The following is a 23,091-nucleotide window of genomic DNA, read 5'->3' as shown; positions in this document are numbered from 1 at the left end:
GAAAAATTTGTAAAATTGAATAGCGAGATACCATGAAACATAGATGCAAAAAATAATCTATAGCTACTAATATAATATTCCGAACGCCACTCGTCATCTATGGACAAAAACTTCTAGACGCGAGTATTTTCTACGACAAGGGGACTTTTATACGGAACACACAGTGGAGTGAGTCTCTATGCAAACAAGTGTTTAATTAAAGACTACAAGAAGACTGAGTTTTTAGTATCGACAGCCTCAATACAGTGCTCACAGAAAAACCCACATCCAGCGATCCCAAAATATAAAGTTGAAGAGTTTGTTTGTTTTTTAAACGCCATACTCTCAGAAAATACTAAACCGATTCTAAAGTATTTTTCACTAATAGGAAATTATATTACTTTTGAGTGCTATAGGCTATTTTTATCGCGAATAATTTGTCCCAAGTATACTGTTTCACGCTAGCGGAATCGCGGGCAAAAACTAATTAATCAATAAAGTAGATTCTAAACAATGTTGCCAACATAGTACGCTTCCTGCAATTAATGGAATAGATTGTTTTACCGTCGACCTGTCACGGACCATCACAGCTTGCGACAGGCGACCAGCCACGCAAATTGTTCTGTTAATAAGCCGTTTCAATACCCTCAAAGTAAAAAATCAATACTAATATTATGTGGAAGATTCAAAGACAATAAACAGTTATAGACTGGACATAAGTACCAAAGTTCGCCAAAAGTCATTACCAATTATTATCGGCAGTATAATGAGATGCGCGCTGCCGGAAGAAAAAATACTTTATGTATTACTTTTTTGTTCTTTTTTACCTTGTTATAAATGTTTGTGTGTTTCCCAATATATTGTACAAACACATGTGTCTTTCTTTCTATTGTCACAGCTTCCTTAGATATTAATATAAAAATAACATATTAACAAAAAATATGTAAATATGCGCATTAAAACCATGCATATTACGATATAGAAAAATATCAAATATTTTACATCGATGTTCCATCAATCCCTTTCCTATCTATGTGGACAATCTCATCCTAATTCGTTCAGCAGTTTTTTATTTAGTTTTTAACATCAAAAATACTTCAAAAATTTTCGCACTTACAATTTATAAGACTCAAGATTAATCATAACCAACCAATAGGAACTAAATGTAGTTGTCACTATTGAGTAATGGGAAATTCGCCGCTAGTTTGCCGTGAAACCATTGGCCGGGCGCAGCTGTGATCACGATTTATATCAAAACGTGATCTGTAACTTCGAGGGTGTCAGGGCCTTAGAAACCTTTACCACTATAGGGCGTTACAAAAAATGATCAGCGAAATTTATAAAGTCGACAGGTCGAACAAGCCACTCGTGTGACGATTCCATATATATGTTTCATATTGATTCTATATATACGATCCTGACTATGAATTATAATTGTGTCGCATTATAATACGTTCTTTATCATGAAACAGATCGCTGACTCACTATAACAAGGTTGTTGTATTTTATATTTTCTGCACAAATTAAGTTATATATACAATATATCACATGGTTCGATGTATTGTTTAGTAAAAATTTAAAAAATCCTGAAAGATATGTAAAGATGGTACCATGAATTCTCGTCTTTTCAAATCTTTACAAACGTGATAATTTTAAATTCAATATTTCCAAGATAAATAAAAAATAACATAGAACTTTTTTATAGCCAACGAGATGTAAAGTGACTAGTAAAGCCTGACCAAGGAATTAAAACCTTACTTTGAAGACGCCACTTGATTTTTCGTTTTAAAATTGTCATTACAAAAAAAATACGCCTTTTACCACAACATGGCGAGGCGTATTATTATGCCGGTCAGGCTATAATTATGATAAATTGAATAATTTGTTTTTATATATCAGTTATGTCAACTCTGCTTCGTCGACTATGTATTGCAATTTACACATTAAATCGGCCAGCGAACAATTTTGTATCTCTAAGTGGTCTACATAATTATGCCAGCCTGTGTAACCACTAACACTCCATTGAAATTCTACATAATTCGGATATTATCTTACTAATATTATAAATGCAAATATTTTGATGTTTGTAAGAAGTAAACGCAGATACAGCTGAACGAATATGGTTGAAATTTTCCACATGGTTAGACTATGTCTGAATTAATATAAGTATTTGAATTTAATCTGATTATTTATTCTTATTAATTAGGAAACGGCGATAGCTTAGTTGGGTGTGGAACGGACTGCCGAGACGAATGTCCGCAGGTTCAAATCCCAAGGGCACACACCTCTGACTTTTCTAAAAAATCATGTGTGTATTCTTTGTGAATTTATCGTTCGCTTTAACGGTGAAGGAAAACATCGTGAGGAAACCTGCACATCTAAGAAGTTCTCTATAGGAATTTCGAAGGTGTGTGAAGTCTACCAATCCGCACTAGGCCAGCGTGGTGGACTAAGGCCTAATCCCTCTCAGTAGTAGAGGAGGCCCGTGCTCAGCAGTGGGCAAGTATATAATACAGGGCTGATATTATTATTGTTGGAGATTGTAACCTTCGTCGTGACTTATTATTTTTTATATGTTCTATTTTTAGAACTAATTGTATTTTGTTTGCCATAGTTACTTCTCTTTAGTCCGAAATAAACACTCATGTCAATAACATCTTTTTACTAACTTTATTTAATTACTAAGAACATATACCATATTTACAACACGTTATCAGCACGAACGCTTAGTTCTTAGTTTTTTTTTTTTCACATTTTTTGGTAAAATAAAGTTGAATATATTTTTTGTGTGACTAGGAAATAGTAATAGTCTGAAAATGTCACATGAATCTGGAGATGTTTCGAGTGTGAAAAATTCCCCTGCGTCGATCACATCTTTTCCATTTCCTTGTTTGAGGATAAAAGATGGATATCCAACTTGGAAGTTCAAGATGCGAAATTACCTTATCCATGAGGATTTATGGGAAACAATTAGTGGATACCGAGATGGAGACACAACCCCTGCCTCTACAAAGGTACGCAAAGACGCAAAGGCATTAGCAAAGATATGCTTATCAGTAGAAGGTGCAGCGATAACCCATATAAGATGTGCGAAAACTGCATCTGAGGCATGGACTTGTTTGCAAAAAGCCTTTGAAGATAAGGGAATAGGACGAAGATTATTTTTGGAGCGTAGACTGTACAGGTTGAGTCTATCAGAGTTCAAAAATATTGAACTATATATTAACGCAGTTATGTCAACCGCACAGGATCTTGCGGATATTGATGTAGTCATAGAGGACAAGTCTATTGCTGCAATACTTTTGGGAGGTCTAACTCCAAGGTATGAACCTCTCATTATGGCTTTAGAAAATTGCAATGTAGACGTGACTACAGAGTTGGTGAAAACAAAACTGCTTAATGAAATGTCCAAAGATGTGGCTACATCATTAGACTCTGTCTTTCATGCGAAGAAGAAGCCTAAGTCAATGAAGAAGAATATAGTTTGTTATGAGTGCAAGACACCTGGACATAAGAGACCAGACTGTCCACAGAGAAACAAGAAGGAGAAAGGCAATGCGCGTAAATACCAATGATACGATATTTACAAGTCTTAATACTTCTGGAAACCCAAGAAAGGACATAATTTATGTAGATTCAGGTTGTACTAGACACATGACTTCTAGACGGGACTGGTTTCAGAATATCTCGATACAGAATCAAGGTACTGTTACTGTCGCAAATGGAGAACAGATTAAGTGCTGCGGAATTGGAAATATTTCAATAAACACGCCCGAGAACGTGGTCAACAATATTAGTGATGTTGCTTATATACCAGATTTGAAAGCTAGTTTGTTATCTGTATATAAAACTGTTGAAAAGGGTTTTATTTGTGTTTTTGATAAAAATGGATGTAACTTTTATAAATCTGATACTTTTAATTTTACAGGTGAATCTGTTGCTCATGCCTCGCCCTGTGGTGGACTGTACGTTTTAGATGGTACTGTAAATGTTTCCGAGAATGTGGCGGATAATTTTTGACACAAGATGTGCACTCTGGCTGTCAGGATAGTTATCAAATTTGGCATAAGAGGTTAGGACATTTGTGTCGTATAGGCATGAACCAACTGAAAAATCACAAGGTAGGTATAAAGTATACAGGAGTAGATAAAACTAGTTGTATCGCTTGTGTGGAAGGTAAACAAGCAAGAAAACCTTTCAAAAGGTTAGCGTTTAATAGGGCTACTTCCCCTTTGGAACTGATCCATATGGATTTGATGGGACCGGTGTCTACAACTTCTTTTCAAGGAAATAGATATATGTTGACAATAGTAGACGATTATACGCGAAAAGTGTTTGCTTATTTTATTTCTTCTAAAACAGAAGTCAAAGATATATTTTGTGTGTTTCAATGTTTTGTTGAAAATCAGTTAGATAAAACAATTAAAGCAATTAGGACTGATGGAGGTAAGGAGTTCGTGAATAAAGAGTTTGTTGATTATCTTGCTTCAAAAGGTATAGAACATCAAACAACGACGCCTTATAGTCCTCAGCAAGTTGGAGTAGCGGAACGCACCCATCGTTCGGTTACAGAAAAGGCAAGAACGTTGCTAGCTGAAAGTTCACTACCGAAAGCATTCTGGGAAGATGCATTCCAAGTTGCCATTTACCTTAAGAATAGGTCTCCTCATCGAGCCTTAGGTGGACAAATTCCTTATGACAAATGGTATGGACGAAAAGGTGATCTTAGCCATCTAAAAGTATTTGGTTGTAGAGCTCTAGTCCATATACCTTCGTGTCACAGGAAGAAATTAGATGTCAAGGCACAGGAAGCAATTTTCGTCGGTTATTCTGAAAATCCAGGCACTTATATTTTTAGGGACCCTGCTAACCCACGAAAAGTTATTATATCCAGAGATGCAACCTTTTTGAAAATTGCTTTACAGCGCTAAAGCAGAAGCAATCTGAGTCTGTCGCACAGTCAGAATCTATATTGTTATTTGATGAGCAAAAGAGATTGAGTCTGAGTTTGATCATGACTGTCAATTCTATGACTGTGATGAGAATATCAGCCCGGCGGCTGAAGCAACTTTACCAGTAAATCTAGAAAGTGCAAAAGAGTCAGTGACTCTGGAAGAGCGAGAGTCTCTCAGTGACTTAAGGCTGCCTAGTGTGGAAGAAGAGACAGCGAATTTGGAACAGGAATCGCACCCTGAGCGCAGATACCCTTCCAGAGACAGAAAAACAACAAATTTTTATAAAGCTTACAATACGTCAATGGTAGATTCTAATGAACTTACGACATATTACGAAGCTACTCATGCCGATGATGCTGATAAGTGGCACCATAATATGGCTGGTGAGTATAGTTCTTTAATGAAACTCCATACATGGAATTTAGTAGATAAGCCTAAAAAAAGGTTATGCCATGTAAATGGATTTACAAAATTAAACTACCAAACTCTATGGTAAAGAACTTATGATATTGGGAATTTTGTTGATGACATAATAGTCTTCTTTAAATCTAATTTGACATTTGACACTGTCAAGAATTTGAATTTTTGAGAAGATTTGTCGAGATATTTTTCATTAAAAGATCTCTGAATTATATTCTTTCTATATTAGAAAAGTTTAATATGAAGGAGTGTAAGACCGTGGATACTCCATTAGTTTAAAATAATATGGCAAGAAGAACGGATGGTCAAGTCATAAGAATGAAGAACCATTTAAAGGGTTTTTGTGACGCAGACTGGGCAAACTGTCCAATCGACAGAAGGTCATACACCGGTTATGTTTACAAGTTAAGTGGAGGTCCAGTATCATGGGAATCCAAGAAGCAACCTACTTGCGTTAAGTTCGGCCGAGTCAGAATATATGGCATTAGCGTCTGCCACGAAGGAAGCGTGTTACTTACGTCGGTTTATATACGAGATAACAGGTATACTTTGTTCAGTTAACTTAGCTTCTGACAGCCAAAGTGCCATTAATCTTGTTCGAAATCCTGTACACCACAGCAGGACAAAGCATATAGATACTAGGTTTCACTTTATTAGGGAAAAGGTATCTAATAATATTGTTAAGTTAGAATATATAAAAAGTAACGATATGTCTTCTGATGTACTAACGAAGGCCCTCGGACCTCTAGCACACAAACGATGTGTAGTTAACTTAGGTTTAGAAACTTAATTATTTTATTTGTTTTTGTTTCTGTCACAACTGCGATTAAGGGCGGCTGTTGGAGATTGTAACCTTCGTCGTGACTTATTATTTTTTATATGTTCTATTTTTAGAACTAATTGTATTTTGTTTGCCATAGTTACTTCTCTTTAGTCCGAAATAAACACTCATGTCAATAACATCTTTTTACTAACTTTATTTAATTACTAAGAACATATACCATATTTACAACAATTATTATTATTTAAATACGAAGCACTGACGTCGCGTAGACGGTGCTATGGATCGCTACATTCATTTAGGGCTCTTTGATATCTAGTTTTACCATAAAAAGCCCTAAAATACAAACATGGCAATTTAGACCTTAAAAACATATCGAAAGGCATGAGCAGTACTATTAAGCCGAGGGTCATTTTTGAAAGTAGTTACATTACCTTATTACATAAGTTTACAATTAAATTATTAAACACCGGAAAATTTTATGAATAGACCGTTTCCGCTTCCATTTAAGTATATAATTTGTAAAGTTATTTAAAATGACAAAAATTAATTATGCAATCTGTTTACTCATTACTTATAGCATGGCTGGGTAGTTTTCACTGCATTCAGCTAATTATACATTAATACGTGAAGAAAAAACTTTGTACCCTGTTTTAAGCACATTTGCTGATGGTTGGATATATTTTATATCCGCCCGAATAGCGACCACCGTACCACTATGACGAGTTTTACCGTGATAAAACCTGCCATAGTGGCCCACGTAAGTGCCTCGCGTTCCGGGATCAGCCTGTGTATATCCGGTTCCAACAGGCCAGTATGATATACCAACAGTAAATGATGTTAAAATACCTCTTTAGTTCATTATATTTCTCTCGCTTTGCTATGAAGGAAAGTAAACAATTAATAATACGAACTGATATAACTCTCTGTCTTTCTAGTCGATTAATTTCGTTGCGGGATAATTACAAATAAGTCTACCAAGACTCTCTGAACTTCACCAGTCAGCGTCATAAAATGCTTGCCACTGTTGACCGTGACTTCAAGGAGTTGTAGTGTGTCATGATGAGAATTATCTACCAACAAATATGTTCTAAAGAAATATTTTTACCTAGTAAATAGCCCAGTGTTGGTAAGTCCGTATTTGGTCTCTCCAGCCTTGATGTAGAGTTTGCAGGCATCATGCTGCCGGCAACAGGTATCAGTGAAGAAGAAGAGGCCCAAGTCGCTGGACCGCGCTGTAGCAGAGCGTCCGTCGCCGCACCATACTGTACCTGGTTGAAATGATATTTTCATTATTGAATCAGAATACTTTAATTGCATATGAATGAATGAATGAATCCCTCCTAGCCGAATTGCGGCCACGGCGTCCAATTTCAACGGAGATCAGCCAGGTACGCAGGATATACTATAGTGCACAAGTGAAAAATTGCATATAATATAAACATAAAATTTTAATGTAAGTTTCTTTGTATCCTTTTTTTTATTTTGCAGAGAAAGTGCCTTATTACCGCTCAGTCTTCGCAGAGGGCGACTGAACGGTTAAGTTGGGGTCACTGTGCCTTACTACCCGGCTTTGTGCAGCCTGAATTTGATGTAGACCTTAGGGCTGTTGAGGTTTACATAGACAAATACAAATCCTCTTTTATAATGTAATGTTAACTGGCCGCGTAATATTATGTATCTTTTTGAATTATTGTATTTGGAATGAAATAACAATGTACTGTTACTAAGCAATGTGTGCTAGTCTAATACGGTTGTCTAACGTGTTAACTCTATTAAAATATAAGTTCCTATTCTACGAAAAACCTGGTTTACTTTCCACACTTACTCTGCAAGGGCGACTCGAAGCCCAACAAGGGCGACCGCCGGGCCGATTTCCTAAGTCTATATACAACATACGGTATATCAACTAAAACTCCGCGGTGGCCCTCTTCGACGCATTAGGGACGGCTGCAGGCTTCCTCCAACGGAATGGACTAACTTGTCATCCGCAGCCACCCCTACGTTACATCATTTTATTTTATCAATTTAATTGGATGCAGTTCAGTTTTAACCGGTCTGGAAATCTTGAAGAATTCGTTCAGCAGCATAGTGAAAACGAATTTGACTCTCACTTTCATAGTAAAATCATGACTTGAAAATTGTCACGCCTTTTGCAACAAAAGCTTTGATTTAAATGTATTCTGACACGTACATTTTCGAAAGACATAATGTAACACGAACTCTAAGATTATTCACTTAGAGTCGATTTCTATGTTGATGTTTTATGATTGACAAATTCCCCTAGCTTACAGCGGCCCTATTTAGAACTACGCGACGAACATCCCCGTTATATGAATACAAATTTAAATATTAACAGAACGTTGCCGCCATTTTAAGTTATTTGTTGGACTCTACAGCTGACAGGGTCTGCGCGTCACCTTTGATTCAGCATCGTTTTACTGCATACAATATTTTTATTTAAATAAAGATACAGTTTGAACCGGATAACTCAAATTATCATATGATATTTAAAGTTCAAATTCAATTCAAAGTAACATAATGGTTGTATCAATAAATATTTATTAAGATTTAACCTTTACTTAAACACGATAAATCTAGTGTTAATGCCAAGGCAATACTTTCAAATATAGTTACATCCCTGTACTGTTGAAGGGCAGACAGAAATGCAAATCTCCACAGCTAACAATATAATAGTACTATATAATAGTACTATAACAATATAATATACTATAATAGTACTGTACCATGACAGGAAACCTATCATAATATTACCACGTCAGACACAAATCTCGTCTCGAACAAGCTAATTTTAAACAGGTCCTTACTTTAGGTTCTTTGGCTAGCAATCTGAATTCTGATGCAGCCTACATGGGCTATAGACCAAGAGGTTTTGGGAATTCCAGGTAGTAACACTGTGTTTTTCTAACACATTTTACCGTCAACTAGATCCCACGAAAAGAGAACGGCGGCGACTCGTAAACGTAAACCATACAGTAAACGTTTTGCACCAACCCTATACGGATAAAAAACCCAACCACCTACCTGGATAAATAGCCTGCACCCGATCTTTAAAGGCGTCGACGACGGAGTTAGCGACGTTGGCGACGCTGGTCACTCCTGATGCAAGGCTGGAGACAAACCCTCGGTCGGTGTCCAGAGAGCCGATGTCGCGGACACCAGCCATCAACTGGCTGAGCGGTCTGTAGATACCGGTTGATATACTCTTGATAATGCCTCGGGTGAACTGGCCTGTGGAATAGATACAGTCATGCCTTTAACACATAGTAGTTTGTCGAGGATCCTCGGGTCTACACACACATCAAGCCGGCATTCCCGAAGAGGTCAAGGGCTGCAATCAAGACACCCACTTTTCATATATGTTCCGTCCCATGACGAGATGTGGTTAGATTAATTCTATGAAAATTGTGTAATACCAGGTGGTGCTTACAATTTAAACTATTGGTAGTGGAAATATTTATAGATGATCGTGACGCCTATCATCAGGAAGGTAATATCAGTCTTTAAGTAGCAGAAAAAATCAATCAAGACTGATTAAGCCATGAATTTGTCCAGTTTGACAAATTTAACGCATATAAATAAGTACTTGTTTCTATTATCTACTTTCAACTATTTAACAATGTCTATTGCGGTCGGTGACCGAAACCAGCCAGAAAATTGATTGAGGTCGCGTTTATTGAAACAAGACTTGGGTAATGGTTAACTGCGAGTGGGTAAATAGAGTTACTGGTGGTAGGTCTCTCATATGTGGGAGCCTGGGTAGGTACCACCGCAATGTCTATTTCTGCCAAGCAGCAATGTGTAGTCAATGTTCTGGTTTGAAAGACCTTATATCCAGTGTAACTACTGAACATAACAAGTCTTAACATCTCATGTCTCAGGATGGCGAGCGCAGTGGAATACAAAACAATACTTTGTAATTCAATGTGTTGGAAGGTGTTACTACTGTCTATGGGCGGTCGTATTACTAATCAAAAACAAATTGACGTACGAACTACGTACGTACGAAATTTACACAATCTCGGATAATAAACATGCAAATGTTGTAAATGAATAAACTCAACGTTTTCTCGTGAATGTACAATTATAAATATTTTTACATAATACATAATATATGTTAGCAAATTTGCACGTAAATATATGTAATACTAGAGTAATAATTATACTTATACATATTTATCATTTGCTATTTCGTTTAGTGATGTTAATAACCTTGCCATTAGCTTTAATATTGACTGAATAACAGATAGAAAACAACTCTAACCCAATCTAGCCTTACCCGTGTATAAAATTTGGCCTTCTTTCATATACATACGAATCAATTAAATAATTTCACCTTCTTTGAAATAAATCTACATAGTTTACAAATGTTATCACGACTTTGCGTGAATTTTTTTTCTAATGTTTCGAAGAGTTTATAGCTGTGATTGTCACGAGGCGGACTCTTTGGTCGTCCAGAAAAAAAATACCGTAGGTACCTTCATTTAAGATATATAAAAAATTGAAAATTAGTATTATTTCTAAGTCGAACATTCGCAGCAACATAAGAAGCCATTTACTTTCCTTATTTATAAACTATGATCACACTTACCAATTCCGCCATTTTCCTCTCTACTCCTTAACCTCTCCGCCTCTAAAGCCTCATTCTGCCTCTGCATCCTTTTAAATAAATCATAAATACTCTTTGGCACAACTCTCTCTGCTACTGTCTCCACTACACTCTCCACCACACTGCCTGCCAATCCGAAAATCACAGATATAGCGTCGTTTCTAGGAGCAGTTGTTGGCACTACATCTTTAGTATCATAATAATCTTCTGGAACGTCTATCTGATCTTCTGTATCTAACTCTGTGTATATTGGAACATCTTCATCTCGTTCTGTGCTTGAGAAGTCCGCTCTGCTGTTATTCGCGCGGTTTTGGGTGGAGTTTGTGTTAAAACTTATTACGGATTCATTGGTCTGGATGTTTGTATTGTTTAGAATTTCTATAGATTCGTTATCGATTTTAGATCTTAATTTAGCAAATTTGCCTCTTGTAGTGTTCTTTACTTCAGTTGTAGTAGTTTCTAGACTAATAGAGTCAATAGTTGTAGTTTTTTCTGTAGCTGTGTTCTCAGTTATCAATACTGTAGTTGTTTCTCGCTTTATCGCTTTAACGCTCAATATGTCTGTTTCATTCGTTTTATTTCTATCTAAAGGGATTACTGTATATTTCTGGTCAAACTTTTCTTCAACACTTACAGTGGTTGTAAAGTCGGTTGTAGTTTCGGCATTTTCGGTGGATGTAGGAAGAGTAACTGTTTGTTTGATTTCTATTTTTGGCACTTTATGTGTTGTTGACAGTGGAATGACTGACAAATCTGGCTCTGTAGTACTTTCTATAATACTTATTAATGCATCTTGTGTCGTACTTATTAGTTCTAGTGGTATCACACTGTAATCTTGAGTAGTTGTTTCATCTATCATTTGTACATTTGTATCATCATTATTATCTTTATTTTCCTTAATTACTGTGTATTTAAGAGTTTCTTTATCATAACTCTCGTCATGCCATGGCACTGTGCCGTATTTTTTATTAAACTTAGTGGAATAATCTTCGTCGAATTCTATGATGTTGTTATCTACAAGTTCTTCTGCGATGGGAATCGGTTTTTCGGTTTTCTTAACTGTTTTCGTATGGATCGGTAACGTGTATATCACTAAAGTTAGGAGAATGATGCTTGCAAGTATTTTATACAGTTTTTTGCGGACCGGATGATACATTTTTGCGTAGTTCATCTGAAACAAAAATATAATAATTAACATAACATTGTCAATATAATATTCATGTCATATGATATATTCATATATGACAAAATATCTTTATCTCTTTTTTTGCCTGCTCTTATGTCACCAATGTGTTGACGGCCTAAGTCGACGCAACACATTTTTTCAAAGTTGGAACAAAAAAATTGCAATCTAATATAAAGAACATACGTACTTCGGGTATTAAACAAAACAAACCAGCTAGCCAAATTTTATACGTTAATTTCTTCTGCACGTATAACGGAAAACTAGACTAGTGTTGCAAGCTCATTACATACATTTTGCATATTGCTTGGATTTTGGTCGTGGACACGTTTCTTAATCTTACTACGTTTATCCTTGACGAATTAGTTTCTATTTTGACCTCAAGAAAAACAAGTATTTAACTAGATATTTGTATGGCAATTTTAGAAGCAAATATTACTGGCTATTTCTTGTCAAACAGAATATCTCAGGGACATTTTCAAAGACTATTTGAATAAACAATCGACGAAGTACTGCGATTGTACCCGAGTAAAATCAGTTATGAATCGGCATTTTTTTAAACAGTGTTTCTTGTTTCCTAGGTTCGAATCCCGGGTCGGGCAAAGTGATATTTGGGTTTTTCTGCTCAGTATCAGCCTGGAGTCCGAAATTTGTGCCCGATTTGGCGATAGGCTCGCCCCCATCACATCATGGGACGGAACACACTTAGCGAAAAGTGGGTGCCTGGTTGCGCCTCTGCATACCCTTTCGGGGATAAATGCGTGATGTTGTATGTGTGTGTGTTTCTTAAAAAGCAATGACGAATGATCCCTTCTCCCTATAATATGATTTCTACTAACTTATATGTGAACTTTTGTCAATACGTTACCACATTTTTGGAGCAAAAGATGACGAAAACCGAGCGCATGAATCCCAAACTCCTACAACACCAAAAACCATTTCGGGTTAATCTTCCATTTCAAATGTTTCAAGAGATTGTTCTTATACTGGTTAAGTGAACAATAGAAAATATCCATGATTACCCTAAAGTTGTGTAACTGAAGAGGCATCAGGGCAGCCAGCGTGTCAGTTACGTCACAAATTGTCACTACATTAGCCGCCACCGACCCGCGCAGTAATCATACCGGTTTCATGCTCATCTGTTTTGTTACACTGATACGCTAAATATACTGCAATTCTTACGTACTGGTTTATAACTTGCTGTATTATATGATTTGGACATCAAACATACATACACTATATCCAGGGTTGGGAAGAAAGTATTAGTTATTCCTCAACAAGAGACTGTTTCTCTGACTATAGAACTATATTTTTTTTTTCCATGGCGTAAATTCTTTTTTTACTGGTAGTTTTGGGGATTCGTTCTGTTCTATTTACATTACCTAACACATTACTATATTTTGTTTTTAAATAAAAATAGTTAAAATACAGTATGTACTTTGTATTTGATATTTATTTATTTATTTATTAGCACTGCCACATTGTACATATAATAACAGTTACACATAGTTACACTAGTTTTAAACAATAATTATAGTCGCTGATATGTACAACAAGTACGGCGTACATAACATTCGCCACAGCACTCAGCGAGTAGCATATTTTTATGGGGCCTCAATACGGTACACATAATATTAATAATAATGAACAATTTTTTAAACTACAGATACAATATAAAAAAACAAAAACAAAAACTTAACTTCTATGACAAAAAAATAAAAAATAATATGAGATAAACCATGTAATTGTGAGGGTTATGAAAGTAATTCGTAAATCTTGCGTTTAAAGATCGGGTAAGAGTCATGGAACACGTCTAATTCCTTACAATCTATTAAAAACTGATTGTACTGGTTGCAGATTCTAGTACAGGGCGATTGAAGACCCAAGTTAGTTTTAGAAAATGGAGTATAAAGAATGTTGCGCGTTGGAGTTCGTGGGTGATTTCGCGGAACTGAAAGGCTGAAACGTTCGAGTATATGGTTACAATTAGTTTTACCGTTTATAATCTTATGAAGCTGACACATGTTCTGGAGTTTACGACGATTAGTGAGCGATAACATTTTAAATTTATTCAAATTCGTTTCAAATTTATTATATTTTTAATACACGACTTAAAAATATTTTTATTTGTAATTTAAATACATGCGAGAGAGTATTGTCTATTTTGTATTTTAATTAAAGCAAAGCATTTATTTTGCCCAGCTCTGCTTATATATTCATCCCTAAAGGGATCGGTAGAGATACAACTACTGCACCCACTTTACACCATACTTATTCTGTCCCGTTATGTTATTTGGCCGGGGCGAACCTATCATCATAATGAATAAAAATTCTAAATTCTAAAAATCCAATAAAAACAAGACGGAGTCGTTATGCTTTTTAGTATAATACCTACAATTAAAACGATGTTCTAGCGAATTTTGATATTGACCCTATGACCTAGATTTATTGAAGTAGGTACATATGTTTTCGTGCAATTAGCAGTCTGCGCAGCGCCTTAGGGATTGCGAAAGTTTCACAAAGTTAATCCCATTATAAGAACCTTGTGGTCTGAGAAACGGACGGAGTTGTCGCAACTAAACCGTGGGAACTTGAAATTTACATTTCAATGTTTCCCGCCATATCGTTCGTGGAATAATTCGTTTACAATAAAATATATAATAATAATAATAATATCAGCCTTGTATTACATACTTGCCCACTGCTGAGCACGGGCCTCCTCTGCTACTGAGAGGGATTAGGCTTTAGTCCACCACGCTGGCCTAGTGCGGATTGGTAGACTTCACACACCTTCGAAATTCCTATAGAGAACTTCTCAGATGTGCAGGTTTCCTCACGATGTTTTCCTTCACCGTTAAAGCGAACGATAAATTCACAAAGAATACACACATATTTTTTTAGAAAAGTCAGAGGTGTGTGCCCTTGGGATTTGAACCTGCGGACATTCGTCTCGGCAGTCCGTACCATAACCAACTAGGCTATCGCCGCTTTTACAATAAAATACTATTGTAAATATGATTTTGTTAATATTTCTTTGCAAGATATATACTCATGTAATTTTGTGATGACATGATTAAAAAATGCGTGTGCGTGTGCGTGTGCGTGGATGTGTGTGTGTGTGTGTGTGTGTGTAATACACAAAGTGCTAAAACCCGCCATAGTGTCCCAAATAAGTATGTCGCGTTTCGGGATCAGCCTGTGTGCATCTGGTTCTTACAGCCCGGAATAATTGTATCGACTATCGAGAGATAATCATCTCTTGTCACTCGTCATTCTGTTGGACCCCACTGCACTAACCATCAGGTGCTGGGTCACTTTCCAGTGACCATATAAAATTTACAGTTCGTAACAATAGTTCATAACGCACCTTGTCGCGTTTATAACAACTGAAATTGGCATACAGAATACCGTACCAGAATACCACGTTAATTTCACGACGATAACACGGCCACATTACGACTTTACACTCTCATATAGAATAAGGCCCCTATTGAGCTTGAAGTTATTTACCGTCATTATTTCAAACACAAATTCAAGAGTTTAGTAAAGCTATGCATTGCTAAAATAAACATGTCCCAATTCAATACTTCAACAACTCAACAGTTATTGCATAAGTTATATTGGAGACTATATTTTATTTTACCAATAGAAAGGGACAAATATAACCCAACGGGTTTTGGACATTACTTAACATAATTGGAGTGAGGAATGCAGAGCTATTGCTTTCAAAGAAGAGTTCTGTTTTTATTAAGGAATCGCTGTCGTTTTTACCAGGATGCCATGCAAATGGGTTAGAGCCGAACCATTGGCTTAGCAACTGCAACAGCCTCAAAGGGAAGTGGAAAAGGTAATAAGGAAAGGACTGCTGTCTTCTGTTTTAAAGATAAGTACATCGAGTTACAGGGTAGTAATATGTCATCTATCTTAGAAAGGCAATGCAGCGATATATAGAGCTGTATTAATAGATGCAACGTAACTTCGCTCTGTAGTGCGATATCAGCTGAGACGCTGTTAAAATAAATTCAGAATCTTAAGATTGCTATTGAACAAATATGAATATCTCCAATGATAACTTACTTCACAGAGCTGTGCATATGCCGGAGTTTGACGGAACACAGTTTTGTCCTAAAGTGCAATATCAGCTGAGGCACTATCTAGTTAAAGTGAGCATCTTAAGTTTGTTGTTGTTTTATAAACAGATATCAACATCTCAATTGCTATCTTAAGTCTCAGTATATGTCGGATTTTGATGACTGAGTTTTTTTTTTATTTCACAGTCGCGACTCGGCTGAGAAAGAGCTTTTAAGTGACAACTTAAGCTTGGTTTATTAAATAGTTCAATACATTAAATGTCTACTTAAGATCCGACTCAAAGGTGACCTTCGTGTATTTATATGGCCTATAGAGCTATAGATGTAATAGAGAGTTCGCATGCTGTTCTTTTGTTATTATTTAAATTCAAATTCAAAGTTTATTGCACTTCACAATCCTAATAATATTATAAATGCGAAAATTATGAGAATGGATGTATGGATATATGTAATAATTTTGTGCAATTTGGTCATAATATAACAATACATATCAAGTAAGTCGGAAAAATAATTGCTATCTCGGCGTATGCTGCCTATACCGTTGGAGTTAGACAAAGATGATGTACCGTAGGATTGTTTGTCTTAACAGTTCTAAATACTATTACTCTAAATACTAGTACTCGACAGCATATATCTATCTTTTATGTCGAAGTCACTATGACCAAAATAGTGAGCCATAAATATAATTACATGGGATAATTTTTAAGCGGGACTTTTATCCCGGAAAACTCCTTCAGGGGGGTGAAGTCCCAGCAGAAGCTAATCATTTTATACATAAGATGTTACATTTTAATACACGTGACAATCATGGACTCTGTTGGGCACGGCAGAGTTTCAAGAGAGGGAGAAGACCAATTGTGATGATAACAATGCGACGAACCTCTCAAAAACATATGCAAACTTTAGTTAAATAAAAGCCAGGTAAAAAGTGTGTTAAGTCGTCAATCCTATCTTACAGCATTATGTAATGAAATTATAAGAATTATAATTTCAAAGAGAAAGGACAAGGAACTTTGGACAGGTTTTAACGCAACCTGCCGCATTCTTCGCGAGTCCTTATGCGTAGTATCTAATAGTTATTTGGAAATCTAGGCCTTGTTGCCAGCCCCGGATCTTGAATTTTTTGAAGGCGGGGCAATATCTGGATACTGCCGCCCCCAACCACCTATATTTTTACTTTTGTCATCATCATCATCATCACTTCGCGCCCCGCGGGAAATAATTTATGTGTGTTATATACTGGATGTCTCAGTAGTCAAGTTGCGTTAATGATGAGATGTGTATTCGTCTGCCAAGTTTGAATTTGCTGCCCTCTAAATTCGCCGCCCGGGGCACGGGCCCTGGCTTGCCCCCCCCCCCCCCCCCTAGATCCGGGGCTGCTTGTTGCTCAGTAACAGGTAAATTATATACTTACCCCCTTATTCATAGACTTTAATTATCTAAGCTTTATCTTTGCTGTGATAACAAGTCTGTTTCTCAGTGCTGACGGCGTGGCAGCCTTCGCAGTGCGTAGACATAGGGCCGTTGTGATTGGCTAATATTGAGATACAACTTGAATCTAGTTGGTTTTCAGATAAACAAATCTGAACAAACAGCAAGCTGTCAGATTAAAAAAGGCTGAGAAATAGACTTGATATCACAGCAATGTTCCGTCCTTAGATAAATAACGTCTATGAATAAGGGGGTTAGTCTGTAATCCCCAAGGAGGTAATAGATATTAACTCTCATAGTGAACAAATACTAGCCAGTAATAATGCCCTAGAAGAAAACAATAATGTTTGCAGACTAGAAATAAGTAAAACATTGATGCTTTTCGATATTGATTCTTTTATAATATCAAGTTTCCACTTAGCTATATCATTAATACCAAATTCAAGTGAATTCGTTCCTTTTTATTACAAAAATATTTTCGTAAAATTTGGATTAATTCTTTACTATATTATAACTAAGATTAAATTTATAGATTCAAGAAACGAAACTTTATACCATTAAGTAATATGATAAAAACTTGTACAAAACGAGGGTCTATCGTTACAGTTGCGACAGAGCCTTGACATTTTCTTGCTCCGGACTTTCAACATTATTTGCTGATCAATACACTTGTATCTGTGAAATATGGTGGAAACTGTCAAATGGGCGCTGCATCTGTGCAATAATAATTTATATACATGTTAGCAGCTTCGCCTAGAAAATACTTTACTCCATAGAAGGAAATTGATGCTCCGCAGCTATTGGTCATAACGTGATATATAACTACAGCCTTCCTCGATAAAAAGGCTATCCAATACTGAAAGAATTTACCCATACCTAGAATCTGACGTAGTGTGCGAAAAATGATGTGAAATGAAAATTTGATAAACTCTGCCTACCCCTAAAACGGGAAAGGCGTGATGCGCGTATGTATGCTAGATGGCCCGAAGGTGTCACCTTCAAGATTTTTCTTCTACACTCTCTAACTAATCCGGTTTCAAATTATAAACTGAGGTCAACCAGTCCACATTAATGTTAGTTGATACATCAGCAATTACTTCTGAGGTCACGAGCGAAGGTACTCTGACGAAAATATCTTAACTGGATTAACAAATATGTTGAGGTCTGTGGACCCTTTCAACATCCCTGTAATGTCGATCTTGACCCCAATCGGAAAATCAAGCACTTTCAATACCATATCACATATACAAACAACCCCAAATAAAACGTACTTATTACTTTATTTTACTGATATTATGAATGCCAAAGTTTGTGAAAATGTTTGTTAACAATAAACGTGAATCCTACGTATTATATTATTTTACTAATATTATAAAAAATGTTTGGCTGTTTTGTATGTTTGTTAGCAATAAACGCAGCAACCGCTGAACATATTTGGATGACATTTTCTACACACATTGAACATGCTCTAAATTAAGACATAGATTACTTTTCATCCCGATAAACTTTTTCCCGTAGGAAATATTTGAATTTGTATATCTGGTTTTTAAATAAATGGCGCTAACTCTTTTTATCCGCTTTGATAGCGTACAACACAAATTGTACACAATGTGTTAAAAACTGCTATAGTGGCCAACGTAAGTGTGTCGTGTTCCGGGATCAACCTGTATATATCCAATTCCAACAGGCCGGCATAATTGAGGCGACTGCTGAGGGGTAATCATCAATCATTGCCATGCACGTATTATAAAAAAGTCTATAGTCCCGGGTTAAACGGTATTCTACTTTATTTAAATCAGTTTTAACCTCTATTGCGCAAAAATTACATACCTAATATGTCACATATTATTCTGCAGCCAAAAATTACAATTGTATTACCACTTATCTAACAATGTCATCATACAATCATTCCCATCCAATTCAAACGCCATCTCATTTCACGCACTAGAAACGCGACACAAACCCTATTAACTGTTATAATGACAGTTATTGTCGTTCTTTTGTCAAATATTTATATTGCAGTTATTAGCAAAAAATTTGAAAGTTTTACGACAAAATATGTTTAGGATTTTGCCAGTTCTAATTTTTTTATATGATAGCCTAGTTGGGAGTGGAACGGCCTGCCGTAATGAATGTCTGCACGTTCAAAACTCAAGGCGCACACCTCTGACTTTTCGATTTACGTATATAATATATATAATATAAATATAATATCAGCCCTGTATTATATACTTGCCCACTGTTGAGCACGGGCCTCCTCTACTACTGAGAGGGAATAGGCCTTTAGTTTACCACGCTGGCCTAGAGCGGATTGGTAGACTTCACACACCCTCAAAATTCCTATTGAGAACTTCTCAGATGTGCAGGTTTCCTCACGATGTTTTACTTCACCGTTAAAGCGAACGATAATTCACAAAGAATACACACATGATTTTAGAAAAGTCAGAAGTGTGTGCCCTTGGGATTTGAACCTGCGGACATTCGTCTTGGCAGTCCGTTCCACACCCAACTAGGCTATCGCCGTTTTTTATTACTTTTACTATTATTTACGTATATATACTGTTTATCAATTATCATTCGCTTTAACGGTAAAGGCAAATATCAGAAGAAAACCTATAATATATAAAAAATTTGAAGATATGTGAAAACCTATGAATCGTCCTAGCCGAAATTTCGGCCACGCAGGAGATATTAAAGTGCACAAATGTGTGCGTAAAACACAGGTGCACTCTCTGCTCCTTTACTCTCATAGTTCGGTGAGACGGCAATCCGACATAACCGGAGAGAGATCAGGCGCTGAACCAATGGCTTTATGAGCTATCCGAGGCACGGGGATGTCACACCGCCAACTTCCTGACTCCGAGCAGTGACTGAGTGATGTTTTTAAAATGAAAAACCTAGTCACAATTATTTTGGCCTGCCCGGAATTCGAATCCAGGACCTCTGGGCGGTGGTTGTACCGCGCATGCAATACCACCGAGACAGTCATCTAGTTGTTTATTTATAAACATCTCTGGGAAGGATGAAAAAAACTAGTTTATTACATGAGTTATACATCTAGTAGGTTACGTAAACCAATTGCAAGTAATAAGATACAGTTTTGTAATTATTTATCATGAGTGCGGAATGATGTTTTAGTAACGCATGGTAAGGTCCAAAAATCAAGATACACACCGCTGATTTTTCAATTACATTTCTAATTTAAACTCGTTTTATCGGTGAAGGAAAATTTTGTGGAAAGCTATATAGTTGAGAATACATAGCACGCATTAATCCTCGAAGGGATATGCGAGGCGTAACCAGGACACCGACTTTTCGCCAAGAGTGTTCCGTCCCATGATGTGATAGGGGACGAGCCTATCGCCATATCGGGGACAAATTCCCGACTCTGGGCTGGTACTGAGCAGAAAAACCAAAATATCACTTTGCCCAACCCGGACTCCAACCCAAACCTCAGAGCGCTGCTGTACTGCGCATGCAGTACAACTACGCAACCGAAGCAGACTTGAGAATGCTACGTAAAGAATTTACATGTCCTCCAACCAACACTATGCCGCATGGAATAACCTTCTCAGTAGTGAAAGCGCGTTACCACTAGAAGGATAGCGTTATCACAGAGCTGGTATAATTAAAACTATTTATTCTCATGGTAGAGTTTAATGCAAATCTGTTAATTTTTGTTAGTCCGTGATCATACGTAGGATTTCCGCTACCTATAATGAAGTTTGTACAAAAGTGCCAGATATTGATATATTTTTCGATTCCCTTAATAGATTTATAAAAAAATGTAGAAGTTCTTTTTAATGGCATGTTATAACATTTATATTATATTGTATTCCTCAGTTATTCGCGGTTAAGCTAAGCATACAATTTTCTCAAGCAATGTTGTGTACATCTTTAATTGGTACATGTACTAGTTATTATGCCTGTGTAAAGTGTATTAGACTGTTGAATATATGTACTGTTGATGTTTCTATTATAGTAAATAAATAAATAAATAAATAAATCAGCGGCATACCTCTTGATTGCCAGCAGAAATTTCAGGTTCTAGCTAAAACTCTTTAAACAAATTACACTCCACCTTATCTAATATATAAAAATGTGGATACAATCCAGAGACCGCACATAGATCAAATTAATAATTTGCTCCGAAAAGGGCAGGTCAAGAGAGAACCCTTCATACGAGGAGAATTATGAATGTGGAGCTGAAAGCGACGTGTCAAGTTCGTAGCATGTGGAATGTAGACTTCAGTAGTCTGTGCCGACCCGTATATGATAAAGGCGTGAAGGTTTCCGTATACAACTAATTACTACAAGGAATACATTCATACGGAATGTATTCGTTCCTATTCAACCTATGAGAGACACGGACATTCAAAATATTGTGATTGTAAGTATAGGTGACGAATTTATTTGCTAACCAAGCCAAACATGTTGCTAAATCTATCACTAAGCATCATATTGTTACTAGGTATCATGGGACTTAACGTCAAGCACTCGACTGTCTTTGTCATTATGGGAAGTTAGAAAGAAGATGAGAGCTCTGCAGTGTCGAAATTCACGACACATAGTAATACTATTGTTTACAAGCAGATGTGGAGTTTTGGAACCATTTAGCTCAATCTCATGGTTATGTATGAAAATCAAATTCGAAACTACTCCGTCTTAAAATTTCTCTGTTTTTATTAGAAACTTCGAGTATTCAAATTAAAGCAATGTCTAATGCAATCAGTCAGCAATCTCGATTGTGCAACGCTGTGTCGGAACAGAAATGAAACACACAAAACGGGTAAGAAACACATGTTGCAGAAATTTTGTTGATATCTCGATATATTGACAAATTGCTTAATTAAGTGCGAATTATGTTCATGAAGGTCCATTTGTGAATACCGCTGTTATGTTCATAAATAATAGACGCTTGTAACAAAAACAACTTTCGCGTTTCATCAATGTGATAATAAATAAGAATAAATATTTTGCCCGCAAAGCTAATTGTATTTCGATGGCAAACTAATAGAGTTCTAATTTATTATTACTTAATTAACTAATAATATATTTTTATAAATGATTAACAATTTATGAAAATACCTATGTAAAGCGATAATTAATTTTAAATTACTTACTTGTTAACGAAATTGATGACAATATTAGAAACAGTTGCAAAATCGATAACAATCGACTAAAGTCACAAAATATATTCACTGGCCACAAATGTCTTAAAAAGCCACTAGAAAAATAAACTTTCGAATTAAGAACGTTCGTGTTATTTTATTTTTAATAGCTTCAGATTATTTCATTGTCACTGGCAACTTGCATAACGAATTAAAAAGTTGAATCGCGTGCGGCGCGCTCACTTGGCGCCAAAACATCGAGTGTCAAACTAGAAACTATGGCGGTGCGCGGGAAAGGCGTTTGGCGGGGCGGACTGTTATTGTTATATTTACTTTATACAGCCTTAATGCGTGCGGTTTTGCTCACGTTACATTCTTATGAAACGAAAGTAAAGTGTGGGATTAAATATTGTGCGTCTGTTACGCAAAAGTTGAAAGGACACAAAAATAAATGGAGTCAACCATTATGACTTTGTATTTAATATTTTGTAATGTAAATATAATGGTGAG

General features: G+C 36.3%; 1 protein-coding gene across 3 annotated transcripts in view; it reads right to left on the bottom strand.

Annotated features, from left to right (window-relative positions):
* Positions 1-22,877, bottom strand: part of LOC115456044 — a 28,271-nt gene extending 5,394 nt beyond the window's left edge. Inside the window, exons 1-4 of one of the 3 annotated variants that reach the window (XM_030184902.1) lie at positions 22,594-22,877; positions 10,748-11,936; positions 9,181-9,387; positions 7,244-7,406 (exon numbers count right to left, since the gene is read on the bottom strand). In XM_030184902.1, coding sequence (XP_030040762.1) covers positions 7,244-7,406; positions 9,181-9,387; positions 10,748-11,936 — 1,559 coding nt within the window. In that variant the 5' untranslated portion in view covers positions 22,594-22,877. Of the gene's footprint in view, positions 1-7,243; positions 7,407-9,180; positions 9,388-10,747; positions 11,937-12,816; positions 12,885-12,970; positions 13,013-22,593 lie in introns of those variants that run through there. The other 2 variants (XM_037441760.1, XM_037441756.1) reach the window with 2 other exon arrangements.
* Positions 22,878-23,091: the final 214 nt, after the last annotated feature.

Source organism: Manduca sexta, chromosome 4 (genome assembly GCF_014839805.1).
Source record: "Manduca sexta isolate Smith_Timp_Sample1 chromosome 4, JHU_Msex_v1.0, whole genome shotgun sequence".
NCBI classification, from domain to species: Eukaryota; Metazoa; Arthropoda; class Insecta; order Lepidoptera; family Sphingidae; genus Manduca; species Manduca sexta.
This window is presented reverse-complemented; position numbering and strand designations above follow the sequence as displayed.